Here is a 17,267-nt window from a genome sequence, read left to right as displayed (position 1 = left end):
GTGAAAACATTAATAACCAAAATACATTAAATCGGTGTAGTGAAAAAGAGCTGATTAAATCATAGAAACATTAGTTAAGCTTAAAATTTCAGAGAAAATGTGCTAATGATTTTTTTCTTTCTTTTTTTTTTAAGTAATAAATCTTATCGTGGCACTTGATAAAACACTCATGCTATATAACACAGTTCACTTCTGATTGCACAATATCACAATCATTTTCTTAGGTTTTGCACACACAAGTTATGTCTTCTATCAGTTAGGATGCGTTTTAGTTTGAAAACGAGCATTCAACATCTACCGATGTGACAGGAGCTTTTTTTTTATTTATTTTTTATTTTTAGCACGTTACAAGTTCGGGATTCATAGTAACATCAACCATGCTTTTCATGTATTTGGCTCGCCAACAATGTTTTATCCTCTGCGGTGAAAAAAGTTAAATTCAATGCTCAATAGTGATTTGCATTCCACAATAACAGCAAATAATGTGACTTGTGATTTCGGTAGAGTGGTGAAACAACTATTGACAAAATGTGCCATTAATGGCATTTTGTCACAACTGCCAGTCTTTACTCAAAATGCTATTAACAGATAAAAACTTAATGTGCCAATCTAAGATCCCTGGAGAAAAGTCCCACCTCCAGTAGAGCACACATGATAGCTGCAATTTCCATCACTGAGGTTGCGAAACAACTCACGCTCATGAGGAAAGAAGATCCGATAGTAGTTTCTTTATAGTTGGCACTGTAGGAAATGTAGCCCTGGTAACATATCTTTAAGCGGAAAACGGTTGGTAGAAGGATGAAATCTGAGTACCCGAATAAATACTTTCACTTGATATGATCAGGGTTCAACAAGGATATATAGTAACTATAGCTAGAAACAATAAGAAATATTGGTTTATGACTAACAGCCAAATTATATTTGGTTTTTATAATTGTTATTTATGTTCAGGTATCAGGATGCTGCAACTAACGCAGCGGTTGAAGATGAAGATTCGGAGACTGCACCGGTCCCTAGGAGAGAAGGTACGTCATCACCGAGCTCAACAAGTACTCTCTCATCAGCCAGTGACAACGGGACACCGTCTGTAGAACAAGTTGATTCTGGAGCTGTGTCAGCAAGTACTTCCTCGGGTACTATCAACAGACGACCTCCACTCACAAGATCAAGAAGTGCTGGTGATGTTACTTCTGACGAATTCCGTGCCAAAAGGATGCGTTTCGACTCAAGAGCAGTCTCCGGTACGTCCTCAGGTATTTCTAGTCCATCAGATTCATCTGATGAACTTGGCCAGAACACTGCCATCGCTCAACCCCAACGACCCGTTGAAGTTCGGGACCAACAAGGATCTCAAGAATCTTGCTCAGCATCACCATCCGCAGAAAATACAAGGCAAGAAGGTGGAGGTAGTACAAGAAATATAAATGTGGTTCAAATTAATACCACATTTAATATATCCATGAAATAGTTGTTATTCATGGATATATTAAATGAAGTATTGTGATGTATATTTTATTAAATTGTTATAATGTATCTAAATGATACTCTTATTTTTGAAAGATTATGTAAAGACTCAACGTTATGCAGTTGTTTGCATATATAAATTATGTATGTATGTATACCTGAAAGATTGACTTGTGATGTATTTTGTTTTTCGTCTAGAATGAAAGATTTTATGTTAAGAATAATTGTTTCTTAATACTTAGTTTAAGAAATGTAGTGTAATATACATTTTAAAAGTTAATGTTCCTGAAAAATAATTATGCATAAAATTCTCAGAAAAGTTACTAAATTCAGCAATGATGTTTGTGAAGTTGAATAGAGAACTTAACAGTGTTGGTGATATTTTTGGTCTTTCCAGTATGAGATATTTTACCTGATAAGTCATTTTGTTTGCATTTTCTTGTTTTGTGAGGCATGTGTGCCAAGAGTTATTTGTTTTCGAATGTGACGTTTGAAATGTGCAATGAAGTGTGTTTATACATTTATACACAAGTCATTTGCTTGGAAATTAGAGTGAAGTCCGGCTTTCAAGATCACTAATAATTTGATTAGATTTTTTCCGACGTGTATGTAACAGTCTGTCAATTCGGTTCTTGATTTGTTTTCTTGTCGTAAGAGCATGAGTTTCGTTTGTTAGCTGTAATAGTGAAACTCGTTTACTAACGTAAAATGCTAAAAGCTAATAATGCTCAGTCTAAACTATGTATATTGACTGAAGAGTGACATTTGAAGCTATAGTATTCTCCATGTAAGTTTTGAGAGACGAATATTAATGCTCTTACGTAAAATCGCAGAAATTATTAACCTTTTATTTGTATTTTAAGATTTTTTTAAGGGACGTTTTTTGAAAACAGTACAAACATTTTGAAAATGAAAAGGACAAGGCATTTTTTAAAGTGACTGTGTAAATAGATCGTTGAACTACACACAAATATAAAGATTTGATGACCTTCAACTAAAGGAAAATGATGGTGCGAAATATAGGCATTTAGGTGTTCTGTTTTTCGAGAATTTTGTAGTCGCAAGAATGTTGTGTAAATTTGATGCAATTAGTTTTGAATGTATTTGGAGGTATATATGTGAATTTCTTATTGTGTATAAAATATATATATCTATTTTAGTTTTTTTTTTATTTTATATTATTTTGTATTATGCAGAGTACATTTACATTGCAGAATTAGTTTTACGTCCAGCATTTAATTTTGTATACTGTTAATTTTGCAAAGAAAATAATATTTGTTTCTTTTTAAATTTCACATTTAGTGACATGTTCGAAGAAGTTCCCTTCAAATAGAATTTTCCTCCAATCTCTCTATACTTCATTGATGATTACGTTCGAAAGCCTCATGTATGTCTTCAATGTGTTCTTGTTCTAATACATAGAACTACATTTCATTTTAATTTTACAGTCTAATACCTATTCTTCGATTATACATTTCAAAGCTAGTGCTTTGTAGTGTGTATATTAGTGTACTTAATAAATGTGCAAAACTCCTTCGTGGCTAAGCGGTTAGCGTAAGCGCCTTTGGCGTGGGAGACCCGGGTTCGATTCCGGGCGGGAGCTCATGTGGTTCGGATTCCACGTTAATCAGTAGGTCCCGTCTCATATAACCTCGCTGCTGAAAGGGACGTTAAACTCAAAATCAACTTAACTCACCTTAATAAATGTGCACTAACAAGACGGTGTTTAAATTCAGTCTCGAACTTTTTAAAAATATATTAACAGTTTCGTAATGTGCAAAAGTAATATGCATTTTAGTTTATTGTTGCATGTGAAACAATCTGAGAGCTACGAATTAGAGGTATTTTAATGCATAATATAGATTTTGGATTGATAAAATATGTGTCTTGATGCCGTGACTAAATGTGTATTCAAATTAAAATTATGGGTTTAATATGTGATAATTAAGACTGATGTCCGTGTTTGATATTTTGTGTGTAAACAATGGATGAATGTTTCTCTGTATTTATTTATTTCTGTTTTGTATATGCATACTCTGCAGCTATAGTACTAAAGCATGCATTTGAATTATAGTAGAAAAAAAGAAATATTGTAAATCTCTAAGTATGTTCTGTGTTTCTCTTTTATGTAATTGAGTTTAGATCAAATCAAAGCAATATAAATTAAATTTTAAGTGATAGTTGCTGTAGCATCTTAGCACTGCGACATGCATTTGATAATGAAAAATTTAAGGGAAGCATCATGATTGATTTTAAATTTTACTAACAGAATGGGAAATTAAAATTGCAGATATTATGGCAAAAATGGAATCATTGTATCGTATAATCATTCAGGTTAATGGCTCAGCCGCAGGCGAGAGATCGGTAGTTACTACAATTGTACTAACTTGCAAATCCAGTACTTGCAAATTTTGTATAATATTCTTTGTTTTCATGAGCATTCTATCGTTTGTGTTTTCTACTTGGTTAAGTTCTCAGTGGTTTAATAAGGTAATGTTAAATTTAGGAGTAAAAAGAAAAGAAAAAGACGAATTTGCTTGTAATGGGCGAGTCAATCGAGCATGACTTATTTCAAGTATATCCATTATTATTTGTTTCCGGTGGGTTCCAAAGACATTAGCAACACACACAAATTACAGTGGTTATATTTTGTATTGAGCGTGCAAGAGAGAAAATCAGTGTTGTTGGAATTGACGAAAAAGGAATTTTAAAGAGTAAATGGATCAAAGATAAGGAAGGGAAGAAACGTATTTTCATAAAAATGAAATGAAATACATACCAGCTTATATTTTCCTTGCTAGTAGACCTATTGTTTGAAAGCGAAAATATGCGTTTTGTAACCCTGCACGTCAGTTGAGAGCGGAAGGGACGAAATTACTTGATTTATATATTATTGACACTCATAAATATTGTGAAAAAATATCAAAGGTTGCCATACACCATGTGCTCATGAAGAAAAATGTGTGTGTGTGTGTGTTTCAATAGTAAAACAATATAGTTTTTTTTTTTTTTTTTTTCAAAGGTATTAATTGGATAGCAACAAGGCAGACGACCAAGTAGGATTTTCAAAGTTTCGAGAAAAATGGAAAACAAAATTCGACAGCCCACTATAATCCGTAGCAACTTCAATTCGATCGATATTTGTCCGCAAAACTGTTCATATGTTTGGCTTTTGATGGAACACTTTTGGCGGAGCAATAACATTATGTAGGACAAAATAAAGATCAAGGAAAATGATTGTAGTGACCAATGGTCTACTTTGGCTAATCAATTTGGTTAGTAATATGAATAATAATACCTACAATATTATCGGAGTTATGTTTATTAAAATGTAAATGGAATTTTAAAGCAGATTCAGATAATAAGAAAATACATGCACAATAGCCAATAAAATATGTTTAGGCATTCAAATTCTCAGTGTGGCTTCCACATATTCAACACGTATGACAATGAAGATTTGTTTTTTCATTAGTCAGAATCGCTATGTGTATCCAAGTATTCATACGGTTCCAGGCGTTCTTTGTGATGAGGTAATTGTCTGAAAAACTTATGACATGTAGGTGGAACAAGGGGTAAAAGGCTCAATAAGTCTTTATACTTGTCCTCAGTAATGGGAATAGGTTGTTTGTACGCTCGATGGACACAATCGCTGGAAAACTCTCGCTTCCGGTTTTTTCTTTGTGGGATGAAATCCCATTCCATCCACTGGTTCTCAGCAGGCGAAGTTTTTACTAATAGTTTGTGACTTCCTTTGATAGCTTTGAACACACGGAGCTTCATCATCTCAACTGCGTCACCATTTGTATACTTCTTCCGTAAAGTTAAAATACCTTCTGTATCAATAGTCTCAAAATCCTTGTCATCCGCTTCACTGTGAATGGTTTCTTAACTCGACAAGTCTCTATAAGTTGTATCCAGTCATCTGCTGTAAAGAGATACATACAGGTTTTCTTTTTCTTCTCTATATCGCTAAAATTGGAATCATTGGGCAAATAACTATGTCCTGGTTCTAGGAACGTATGTTCCCAAGTTTCGTACTCCAAACTGCAGTAGCATAAAACATCAAGAATATCATAGCCTTGTTTCTATTTTGTCCACCGCAACAATCACTAAAGGAAAATAAATGTTTCACATTTTTATGTGTAGACTCTTTCAAAAAATTTAGAATGCATGAAGTCACCTCAGTACTGCCACGTTTACCTTCACTTTCGATCCACAAATTACAAATACCACTGTTGTTTGAACGCACATTGATACCCAAGTTGTACAACCAGAGCTGTCTTTTATAGTACACTACATTTGTATTGAGATATGGAATCGGTTGCGTTTTTTCTAAATTGAATATGAAAGTCATCATCTCTGGATCGTTTTTAGCTTTTTCTGTCGTTTCTTTCATTCTAGCCCTCGCTGCCGTTGCCCTTTCCAGATGCTGCTTGTGAGCTTCTTCCACGGTTGCGCCACTATCATTTTGCTGTCGCTAAATTTTATACACATCGCATGTTTTGCATGTGTCTTTGCGAGGAATATAAAAACGTACCTGTGGAAATTGAGATTTGAATATAGCCTTAAACTTGGATAAAGACACTGGTCTGTGAGAGGTTTCGGCACATTTTTCAACATACATCTTTGCATATTAAGATCCATATGCAAATACAGTCTATTAGTGAATAATGCGATTTACACAGAGGAAAAGATGCAATGTGGTTTTTGATGAAGCTAGTTTCTTCATGAGACAGCCGATTGCTAGGCACATGGACTCCCCTTTGGTCATTTATTGGTACACCTTCCACGGACACTTTCTTATGGAAGGCCCAGTTTACACGACAACTGGATACACCAGGAGTTTTTATAAACACTGTCTTACACACAGTGACATTATTCAGGACATATATGTGATGGGACTTTCTTTTTCCCTGTCCTTTACGAGTTTTAATGCATGACACTATAAAAGACGTTTGCTTATTCCACGATCCAAGCTCATAAAAGTGTTTGAAAATATTTTTCCTCATCTCTACCGATAACTTGGAACAGCTGTTCCTTGCACGAGCACAAATACATTTAAAAAGTTTTGCCTTGTTTCACAACTACTTTCCTGTTAACATACGATTCCCCTTTAGCTCTCTTCTGCTTCTGTTCCTTCCGAGAGGTACCTCTTCTCTTAGGTTGTTTGTTCTCATTCACAACTTCACTACTATTGCTTTCACCCAACTGTTCAGCACGAGATGCATCTAATTCACCCGCTTCTAATGTCTCTGCACGTTCATCACTGCTATCATGTTCAGATACGACCTCACTCTCGTTACGATCACCACCAGACACCCATTCATCTTCGCTCAAGTCACTTAATTGTAAATGCAAGTCTTGATCATCGTCAGACATGTTTAACAAAGCTGCCGTGTTTTGGCGGGAAATCTCCGCACACTTTCGCGCCATTCTTGATAAGGTCAGTAACCAGAAAACACCCCATGCGGAACCACGTACCTACTCATAGCAGAATGTTAGTTCCTTCCACGAAATGTTGCAGAAATACGTTACATACGAAGACATTCAGCATTATTTTAATATTCAAATACGTATGTTTTCTAGTCGAAATAATAATATACAAATATTAAGACAATTTGATACATTGTTGTTTAATTTAAAACATTGAGCATGTACGTCACGTCGAAAATGGCCTGAAACAAGGAGATGCGTTGTCGCCATTATTATTTAACTTCGTCCTGGAATACGCTATAAGGAAAATCACAGATAGCAACCAGGGCCTACAGTTGAACGGTATTCACCAGGTTATGGCATATGTTGATGATGTAAATTTAATAGGGGATGATAGGAGAACAATAGAAAGAAATGCAGAGATCTTATTAAACGCTTGCAGGGACATGGGTTTAGAAGTAAGTGCAGAGAAAACTAAATACATGGAAGTGCGTCGGGACCGTAATACGGCAAATTATGGATGCGTTAAAATATTAAATAATGCTTTTGATAAAGTGGATAGTTTCAAATATCTAGGATCAATATTAACAGAGGAAAATCATATTCACGGAGAAATTAAATGTCGACTAAAAGCAGGGAATTCGTGTTACTATTCTGTTCAAAATCTCTTGTCGTCGAGGAATTTGAAGCTTAAAATATACAAAACGATAATCATGCCAGTTGTTCTGTATGGCTGCGAAACATGGTCACTTACTCTGAGGGAAGAACATAGACTGAAAGTATTTCAGAACAAGATCCTGAGACGAATATTCGGACCTAAGAGGAACGGGAATGGGGAATGGCGGAAACTTCATAACGAGGAACTACATCATTTATATGGTTTACCCAACATTGTTAGGGTCGTCAAGTCCAGGAGACTTAGGTGGGCGGGTCATGTAGCTAGGCTAGGAATGGAAGAAAGTAGAAACGCTTTCAAAGTCTTGACTGGAAGACCAATCGGAAAACGACCATTAGGAAGACCTAGGCGCAGATGGGAGGACAATATTAAGATGGATCTCGCAGAGATTGGAATACAAAGTAGAAACTGGATGCGGTTAGCTAAGGATAGAAGTCAGTGGAGAGCTTTTATGAACGCAGCATTGAACCTCCGGGTTCCATAGGCCATAGAGTTAGTTAGAGCATGTACATAATATTAGTCGTAACCATGCCGCCACCTGTTGAGCAAAGTTGTTCTTACATAATGTGGTCTACTCTGCCACATTCAAATTGCACATTTATTCAACGGAGAAAAACGACAAAGACTAGATAAACCAGCCTCACGTAGTCTACTTTGGCAGATATAAAAAAATGATAAATGAATAGGGCAGACTATATTACACGTTCCAGCTCCAGAATTAAACAGTGCAGAGCTAGTCTGCTTTGGCAGGTCAAACTTTACCATATTTTACGTATGTTACAATAGATAACTCAATTTTCATAAAAATGGTAGGTGGTCTAGTCTGCCTTGTTGCTATCCAATTTGTAGATGATATTCCTTTCCGTTTATCTAGTCAATACTACACATGATTCCCAACATCATATTGAAATTTAGTAAGAACAATACTCTGGGTGACACTTATAGAAAGCACGCAAGTTAACTACATGACTACGAATGAGCAGTTACTGATTGGAGTTTTATCGCCATTTTTAGATCGATGCTAAATAAGACGTTGATTTACAGTTTGAGGTAATTTTAGTTTAATATACTAAATTTACCTCAAACTGTAAATTATGTACTCTTACCGCTGATCAAATTCAGGTCTCTCGCACAAAACTTAGTTTTGTGTACAAATTGGTAGTATTTTTAAACATAACGTTATGCTTATTTATCTAATAGCTTTCTGATGTGAATTCAACGTCCGAGGAACAGAATTTATGTTATCCTCTATTGCAGTCAGTAGTTATAGATGTTCTACTTTAAGTTTGAATATTGAATTCACATAGTTTGGAAGTCTGCCGTAGTTTAACATTGTGAAACAAAACTCTGATGTTATTCTTTTGTAGTTAAATCTTGAAAGTATAAAAATTTCCTTTCCATAAAAATTCTAGGAAATTTTCTGCTTACTACCTATATTAAAGATGTTAAGGAATATTACTTTGCATGGGGACGGAAGATTTCTTTTCCTTTTAGTGAACTTAGTAAATATTTACATTTTTGTATGTAATTGATCAAAATCTATTTCAGAAAACTAGTAAATGAAATAGAAATGTAAAGTTAGAGAAATATTTGGCTTGCGAATGTAGCTTGAAAAGTACGAATAGGGAGTAAAGATAAGTACCAAACTAACATTAGCTTCAGGTTTTCAAGAGATTCCAGAAGACTGCATCATTAATAGTATTGGGTTTGTTTCAATTTTTCATCAAATTAACTTTTTTTTTTTTCTTTCTTTCTTTCTTTCGTAAAATTCATTTTACTCCAGAACACGAGAAATTAATTATCAGCATTATTCTGTTTGAAGATAACAGAGCTAGGTAGATCACTAAGTCAGTAAAAGCAAAAGCAATATAGTTTATTTCTCCATCGTAGCAAATTCGAGCAAAACACTACAGGCTTGGCGGCACTGTTTTGGCACTTATAGTTTCGTGTGATTATTCCTTCTTGACAATGAAGCCTATATAATGATGGACAAGAAGCGTAGTTGTAGCATTAACCAAGACACGGGGAAAAGTGGAGAGACTTATCATCCTGTTTTGCCACGTGGTTGGTGATACGTCAGTACCAAAGTAACTTTTTCCAGTAAGAGGGAGCTTTAAATTGTATTAAGGCAATAATATGTTAAAATGCAACTGAACAAACAATAGGAATACTGCCTTAAGAAGGCTATTTCTTCTGGCAGTATCAAAAAGGAGAATTGCGGAGCCTGTAAATATCAGTGTTACATTATGAGAATGTTACGTCATACAATATTGAACAGCGATTTCTATGCAACGTGATATTTTGCATTAGTGAGAATTTTAAGCAATTCCAGTTATTGTTGGTAACCATTTTGTTATATCAGTTCATCTTGGAATCGTGAATAAGTTCGCTTACCATGTCATGTTGCACATTAAATAACTAAAGAGCAAGCAACAAAAGTAGCAGAATCTCACTATAACATAGATGCAAAGATACTTGAACAAAATAATTTTTGTTTTACGGCTAGGTCCTTATTTTATTCAAACCTAATACCCTTTTCTTAACCCGACACCTGCTGTATTTCCTGATCATAATTATCCTTTTTCTATTTATTTTCACGAAAAACAGCAAAATTCGTTGTGATTGGAATGTTTTCCTGTCTTGTCCAAATCTTAAATACCAAACGAATCATTATGATGAACTTGTCCAACATTTTTACTATGATATCTTTAACAATAGCAGTTGAATTTAACATCTTTGTAATCTTGAACGGTATACTTATTAAGGACTGGTTTCAGCTTCTCCCCCCTCTCCCCTTTATAAAAGGGATATATCAAACTCGAACTTAATGTAAGATTAAGTTATTGTATTTGTAATTAATATATTCGTAAGTACATTTTTTCGAAAGCTTTTCCCAGTGAGATAGCGTTTAGTCTTAAACAAGTCTCGTCGAAAGAGAAACAAGTAAATGAAAGCATCTGATGAAAATGCAACTTACCGGATCAATGCAGCAGGGGACTACCTTATCCTAAAGGGTAGTCCCTAAGCATAGACCGAAAACAACCACTTAATTTAGAAAAAAACATACTGCTAGGTTTTTTTTTTTTTTTTTTTTTTTTTTTTTTAAGACAGCTGATTCAGAATCTGTCAAAATTCAAAATGGCGGATCCAATATAGTGTGTAGAGTTACAACATGTCTTTTGGTTTGAAATTCTCAGCACAGCCAAGAACAATTATAGTTGGCAGAGATTACTGCGAGGAGGCTGCAGACCAATTTGAAACCCCTTTTTGTATTAATTTTAATGGGGTGTTTGATTAAAGTGAATCTCTGCATCTCTCACTAGCGTTTACAGAGAGACAAACAATAGAAGTGCGGCACAGTCAATAAATCTATGACTCAGCTACACCATACAACCTTCAATTTCTGAAAATGGTGTTCTGTTATCACCGTTGTTAATTATTTTGCAGGAAAAGAATGGAACATTTGGCCCTATAGTCCAGAACAAAGTCTTTTAATTTGAAAATATCCTTGTGAAAGCATCAAATTCGGGAAAATTAACATCAGGTCCTGTGAAATCATGGTTTCAAGAGGTTTTTCTCCCAGCTAATGCAAAGTCCATTTTGTTATTAGATTCGTGGAGTAGTCACAATTAATCGAATTTTCGACCTATTTTACGAGCAAAAGAGTCCTCAAAATAGAAATCATTCTGCACTAACAACTGGTACGTAGCCTCTTGATGTGTTCGTCTTTAGGCCGTGGAAAAACTTCTTGAGATATTTTACTGATATTATCCTCTATAACTATAATAAATTTACATCCCCGTAATATAATTTAGATCCAAATCACTGATTAATAATGTTCTTTTCTCCCAAATTTGCGAATATTATTAGATATGCGTGATACAAATACAGTTATTTGGAAGAAGATTGTTGTTCATTTTGCGATTTGTCACAGTTATTGCTGTAATAAGGTGAGCTTGGTGTAAACAATGTTTATGCATCATTATGCCAAGATTTTTTTAAGAAATATAATTAGTGTGAACGAAATATCATTACTTGAAGCGTTTTCTCAAAAAAAAAAATAATAATAATAATAATAATAATAATAATAATAATAATTATTATTATAACAATTGAGAATATGTGAAGTTCTGATAGTGAGAGGCGAGGGGACTCACTATATATAAGCACCCCGAATAGGGAGAGGTGCAGAGACCCACTTTAATCAAACATTCCGTTAAAATAAAGGGGTTTCGAATCAATAGAAAGGAATTTCAAATTGGTCTGAAACCTTCTCGTAGTAACCCCTGCCAACTATAATTGTTCTTAGTTAAGTGCGGAATTTCAAACCAGATGACATTTTGTAATTGTAGTCACTATATTGGATCTGCCATTTTGAATTTTGTAATTTTGACATAATATTCTAAATCTCTGGCCTAAAACGCGCCTGGCAGTATGGTTTCTTCTATATTATTATTATTATTATTATTATTATTATTATTATTATTATTATTATTGATCTGCTTGGAAAGCACCCCTAACGTTCAAAGGGTGGTTTCCACCCTTAAATCTTCACCATTGCCAAAAAAAAAAAAAAAAAAAAAAAAGTGTCGATTATTTGTCGATGTTCTACAAGTATGCAAAGTTTCATTCAAATCGGTGAGTGACACTTCCGTAAGTCTCCTTGTGAGAGAAGTCTCCCATTTGGATCATTATCGTGTGCTCTATTCTGCTCTGCCTGACATACGATAGGCAATACCTAACAGAGCGCTAACAACTTCAGGTATTGTGTGGGTATCAGTGTTGCCATATTATGTATGGTAAGTCTTGCAAACTACAGGTGTTTCAATTAAAACTGACGTATCCTAGATAAAATATATAATTGTCACAGAGAGATGAAATTACAATGAACGTTGGCGTTCTAGGGAATGTTCCCTTAATTGTGTGTTGGTCAGTATTTGTTCAATGAACAGCCGAGCCGGTTTTGTGTGAAATATCCTAAGTATATAGCTGGTAGGTAGTTTATTTATTTATTTATTTTAGACACAGCAGGCTATATAACCCAATTACAATGTCCGTTACATGTATTAAGCAACTAAACACATTCATGTTATAATACACATACAGTTATAATGTGGTTGCAATATCATTAAGGTTCTTTTATCTACAATTATTTCTTATTACATTACAAAGAACTGCCTTGAATTGACTTACGCTATTAATATTAATATCCAAATCTCTTGCGAATTTTGTTAACCTATTGTAGGTTGTACTCAATCTCCATACTGGTGACTTCTTGTTTGCGTTCGTGTGTAATCTGTCACAGTAAAAGAAATTGAAATTTTCAAGACGAGTTACATTTGTAGGAGTGCATATTTAAAATTCCTGCAGTAAATTAACGCAGTCGATTTTATTATTCAATAACTTATATAGAAACAACGTATCTTCCATTATTCGTCGCTGTTCTAGACTTAAATTTAAAGATTGACTATTGTGTCTTCGGATATACTTGTGTCCCCCTATACGCCAAGTACCTTAGATATTTATTCTTAACTTTTTCTATATTATTTATGTTTGTTTTTGTGTGAGGGTTTCATATAGTGGCTGCGTATTCGAGTTTTGTATGAACGTAGTGCTCATATAGCTTTCGGATAGCGGTAATACTACAAACTCTTTACTGATCTTGGTGATGAATCCAAGGTTTCTGTACACCTGTTTAATCATGTGATTTATATGATTGTTAAATGTGAAATTTCTATCATACAGCACCCGTAAGTCCCTGACATTATTTGAGGTAAAGTGATGTCATTCATCTTATACGAAAATTTCTGAGGGGTTTTGCGATTTGTAAAGGACTTTACATTGCATTTGCTAGTGTTCACGTTTATGATGTTCTCTTTGGACCATTCCGTCAGTTCATTCAAGTCATTTTGAAGCATTTTACAGTCATTTAATGTTTCTATTGCCATGAATATTTTAACATCATCTGCAAATATCAGTGTGTGAGTTTTTGTATACTTTGCGGTAGATCATTGATAAACAGTAGAAACAACAATGGCCCTAAATTTGACCCCTGATAGTTATACATACTCCTGAGACACAACCTTTGTACACGACGAATTGTTTTCTGTTTTCCAAGTAAGATATAAATAGATCAATAAGTTCGCTGCTGAAGCTAAATTGTTTAAGCTTGCTGAGCAATCTATTATGATTTACGCTGTCGAACGCTTTCGCGAAATTATGTATATTACATCTACTTGTTCTCCTAAGTCTAGTGTTTTACTTATAAAGGTAGATATTAGATTAAGATTTTTGACCGTTGACCTGCCTGTAAGAAAGCCATGTTGTGATTCTGATATAGACGGCCGCACGTGTGCTATTATCCGCTGGTATGAGATTGTTTCATAAATCTTAGCAAAGGTGCTTAAGATTGAGATGGGCCTATAGTTTTTAATTTCTCTCTTATTATTATTTGATTTCGGGATAGGTGAAACTCTCGTTGTTTTCCACTCATTAGGGAATTTTCTAGATTTAATTGACAGGTTAAATATGATTTTCAACGGTGTTAGGAAGTGATCTATACAACCCTTTACAATATAGCTTGGGATTCCATCGGGACCTACCGCTCTTTTGGATTTCACTTTTTTAAAATTATATTAGCAGTTTCCTGCATTTCTATTGATGGTATACACAGTAGACCGTAATCTATCCACACTAATTTTTCCATAGTATTGTCTGTACTTTTACTGTACACGGACTAAAAGTAGTCCGCAAACTCCTTAGCAATTCCGTCATCGTTGTTTGTTTCTTTACTATTATTAGATAAGGATTCAGCATTTAAATGCCGTGTCTTACTGTTTACAAAATTCCATAATTCGGATGGGTTTTGTTCTAAGGATACCTCGGACATTAATACAAAATTCTTATACGCATTCCGTACCTCATTTTTAATTTCTCTCCGTAATCTGTTGAACTCTTGTTGATGGAAACGTTTATTCCCCTTCCTCTTTTTTATTTTCCTATGATATGTTTTCGATTTAATTTTCTTAATTATATCCAAAGTGAAGCACGTTGGGTAATTTTTCGGGGGGTTTGTTTTCTTTGGAACACAGTGGTCAAATATGCTGTATATAGTGTCGTAAAAGCATTTAACAGCTTCGTCTACATCACTGTCTCCTGTAAGGTAGTCCAAGTTTTTTGAAATCTGCCTTTCTAAAATTATATCGCGTCACATTTCGCTTAGATTTTGCTTGTTTTAGACGACCCAATTGTATTTCAACGTTCAAAATTGGGTGATGTTCATCTTCTTTTACAAAGGGATAAGGTTCTTTGCTAACTTTTACGTGGTCTAAATTAATTACAACTAGGTCAAGAGTTTTACCGAACTTTATGTACATTATTAAATGACTGTAAATTTTTAAATGACATGAACTTTTTAATGCATTGTAATTTGGCCGGAATTTTGAGATAACTATTGTAGTCATTGAAGTTTGGATTAAGTATACATTTGTAAATAATTTATGGTTATTGATTTTTAAAGTAATATTACAAAATCTGATTTGAGTTTCCGTAAGATGACCGCCTTATGCACATAATGGGTAGAAGAGAGAGAGTAAATTGTAGTTGTTGACTAAACTGATGTAACGGTGATTTTTGATAGTAAGCAACTTATCGTGCAAGCAGTAACAAATGGAGAACGTCTTTCCTTTCTGTTATATACGTGACGGATATATACAGGGTGGCCCAAAAGTAGGTACACAGAACCGTACTGATATGCTCACTGTATTTCATATCATTTCTTATTGTTATCAAACAGGTAGACCTAGCTTCTTCATTACTTGTTTCCAATGTCTTTTTACTTATACCTTAAGCCCGGAACAGCCGAAGCAAATAAACCAATAAGCTAGAATGTTATACTTTATCAATGCAGGAGTCAATACTTGATCAAACCTACTTCTGGGCCACCGTGTATATGCTTGTCTGTGCCATAATTATAAGTATCATACTCAATTTTTACGTATTTGGAATACTACTTAACTTGATTTTCGTCAGTTAGTATTTTCAGTATTTAAAAATAGATGCTGTGTTTCTATTATATTATTGTGATGTGTATGTCCAAACCATTCATTTTTTTAGTTCAAACCATAGAAAGATTTTTAACCCTTGTATGCATAAAATTGACCTGAATTTACCTTTTATCTTCATGGTAGTTTGCCATTAAAATAATATGTAATTTTCTTTAAAGTTTGTATTGTACAGCCACGAACATAAAATAAGTTGAGAATGGAGCCATAAGAAATAAAGACTCTTACCTGTACTTATTTATGTTCGTGATTGTACATAATGATTAATATATTTAACATTCATGGGTGAAATTTTTCAGTAATATTTCAATTACCTAAAAGTTTTACTGTATGTAAAAAAAAAAAAAAAAAAAAAAAAAAAAAAAAAAAAAAAAAAATCATCAAAATGATCCATATTATGTATGGACTTTAAAGAAATATGAGTACAAGGGTTAAAATGTATTTTATGATTGATTTACAAAGTTTGTGACAGTTCCGATAACAATTTTACGGGTGGTCTAAATTCAGTTGGATGGAGTCACTACTGGACGACTACTAAGTAAATGAGTCCATTTAAGTAACTCACTCTGTACCTCATAGTCAGTCTGTGTTTCATGAGGACTGATACTATATTGTACATTATTCTTATGCACATGTGTTATAGTTGAGACTTAAAATCTTTAGTATTACACTGCAGAAATGGATATTTGATTTAGTTACACTTTTGTCCGCAGTATTTATTTATTTATTTTGTAATATGTCAGAGAAGCAGTAGGATCAATTTTTTTTTCAACTGATGTAAGACAATGCTAACTGTGATTTCTATTACAAATTGCGAGAGCCTGGTGACCTGCATTGCAACATGGCTTCTATCTGCACGCTTCACAACCTTTTCTCCCTACTTCTTTCGCACCCAATCTAATGAAGTGTAAATTTAGCTTTAAAAGAAAGAAAATGCAAGCGAAATTATCCAACTGAAAATGGTTAGGATAATCTAAATTTCCTACAATTTATATTTTTTAATTTTTTACAATGAAACTGGTAGTATTTTAGATTTCCCATAACCTATATTTATTAATTTTACCACAGGAAATTGACACTGCCAAAATTTCCCATAATATTGGTGAATAGTGAAGATCATAAAGGTTACGAATGAAATTGTCCGAATGAGCATTAGCTCATAACAGAACTATATTTATATTGTACATTAGTTTTCATTTTTTGTAACACTATGCTGTACCTAATCCATTTCATTTTTATAACTAGAGTTATGAATTTTGGATGCAAAATTTTGAAAAGAAAAAGGCGTTATTTTAAATGTAAATAATCATGTAAACTACCAAAACTAATTACATCACATACAATAACTGAAAATTCATTCATGTATTGAAAAGCCTACCAGAAACAAGTCGCAGAGGACAACGTTATTTAAGTCACAAATAAATCCAGAAAACTTTTAAAACAAATAAAAATTAAACATGACATTGATTTTGTTTTTCAGTGAGTCTGCATCACGGTCACTAAGTAAGGCTCGTGGCAACATGGTTAGCGTTTGCGCCTTTGGTGTGGGAGGTCCTGATTTGATTCCCTGTGGGAGCTTATGTGCTTCGGATCCCACACTAAACTGTAGTTCCACATCTCATATAGCCTCG

At 34.0% G+C, this 17,267-nt stretch overlaps 1 protein-coding gene across 3 annotated transcripts in view; it reads left to right on the top strand.

The window, feature by feature from the left end:
• The window catches only part of LOC145668420 (uncharacterized), a 181,847-nt gene extending 165,882 nt beyond the window's left edge, over positions 1-15,965 (top strand). For all 3 annotated transcript variants that reach the window (XM_081736232.1, XM_081736233.1, XM_081736234.1), the window contains exon 11: positions 952-15,965. In XM_081736232.1, coding sequence (XP_081592358.1) covers positions 952-1,468 — 517 coding nt within the window. In that variant the 3' untranslated portion in view covers positions 1,469-15,965. The remainder of the gene's footprint in view (positions 1-951) is intronic.
• Positions 15,966-17,267: the final 1,302 nt, after the last annotated feature.

This window comes from Thermobia domestica, chromosome 13, assembly GCF_964235325.1.
Source record: "Thermobia domestica chromosome 13, izTheDome1.hap1.1, whole genome shotgun sequence".
In the NCBI taxonomy this organism is placed as follows: Eukaryota; Metazoa; Arthropoda; class Insecta; order Zygentoma; family Lepismatidae; genus Thermobia; species Thermobia domestica.
Note: the sequence above shows the minus strand (reverse complement) of the source record. Positions and strands in the feature narration are given on the sequence as shown.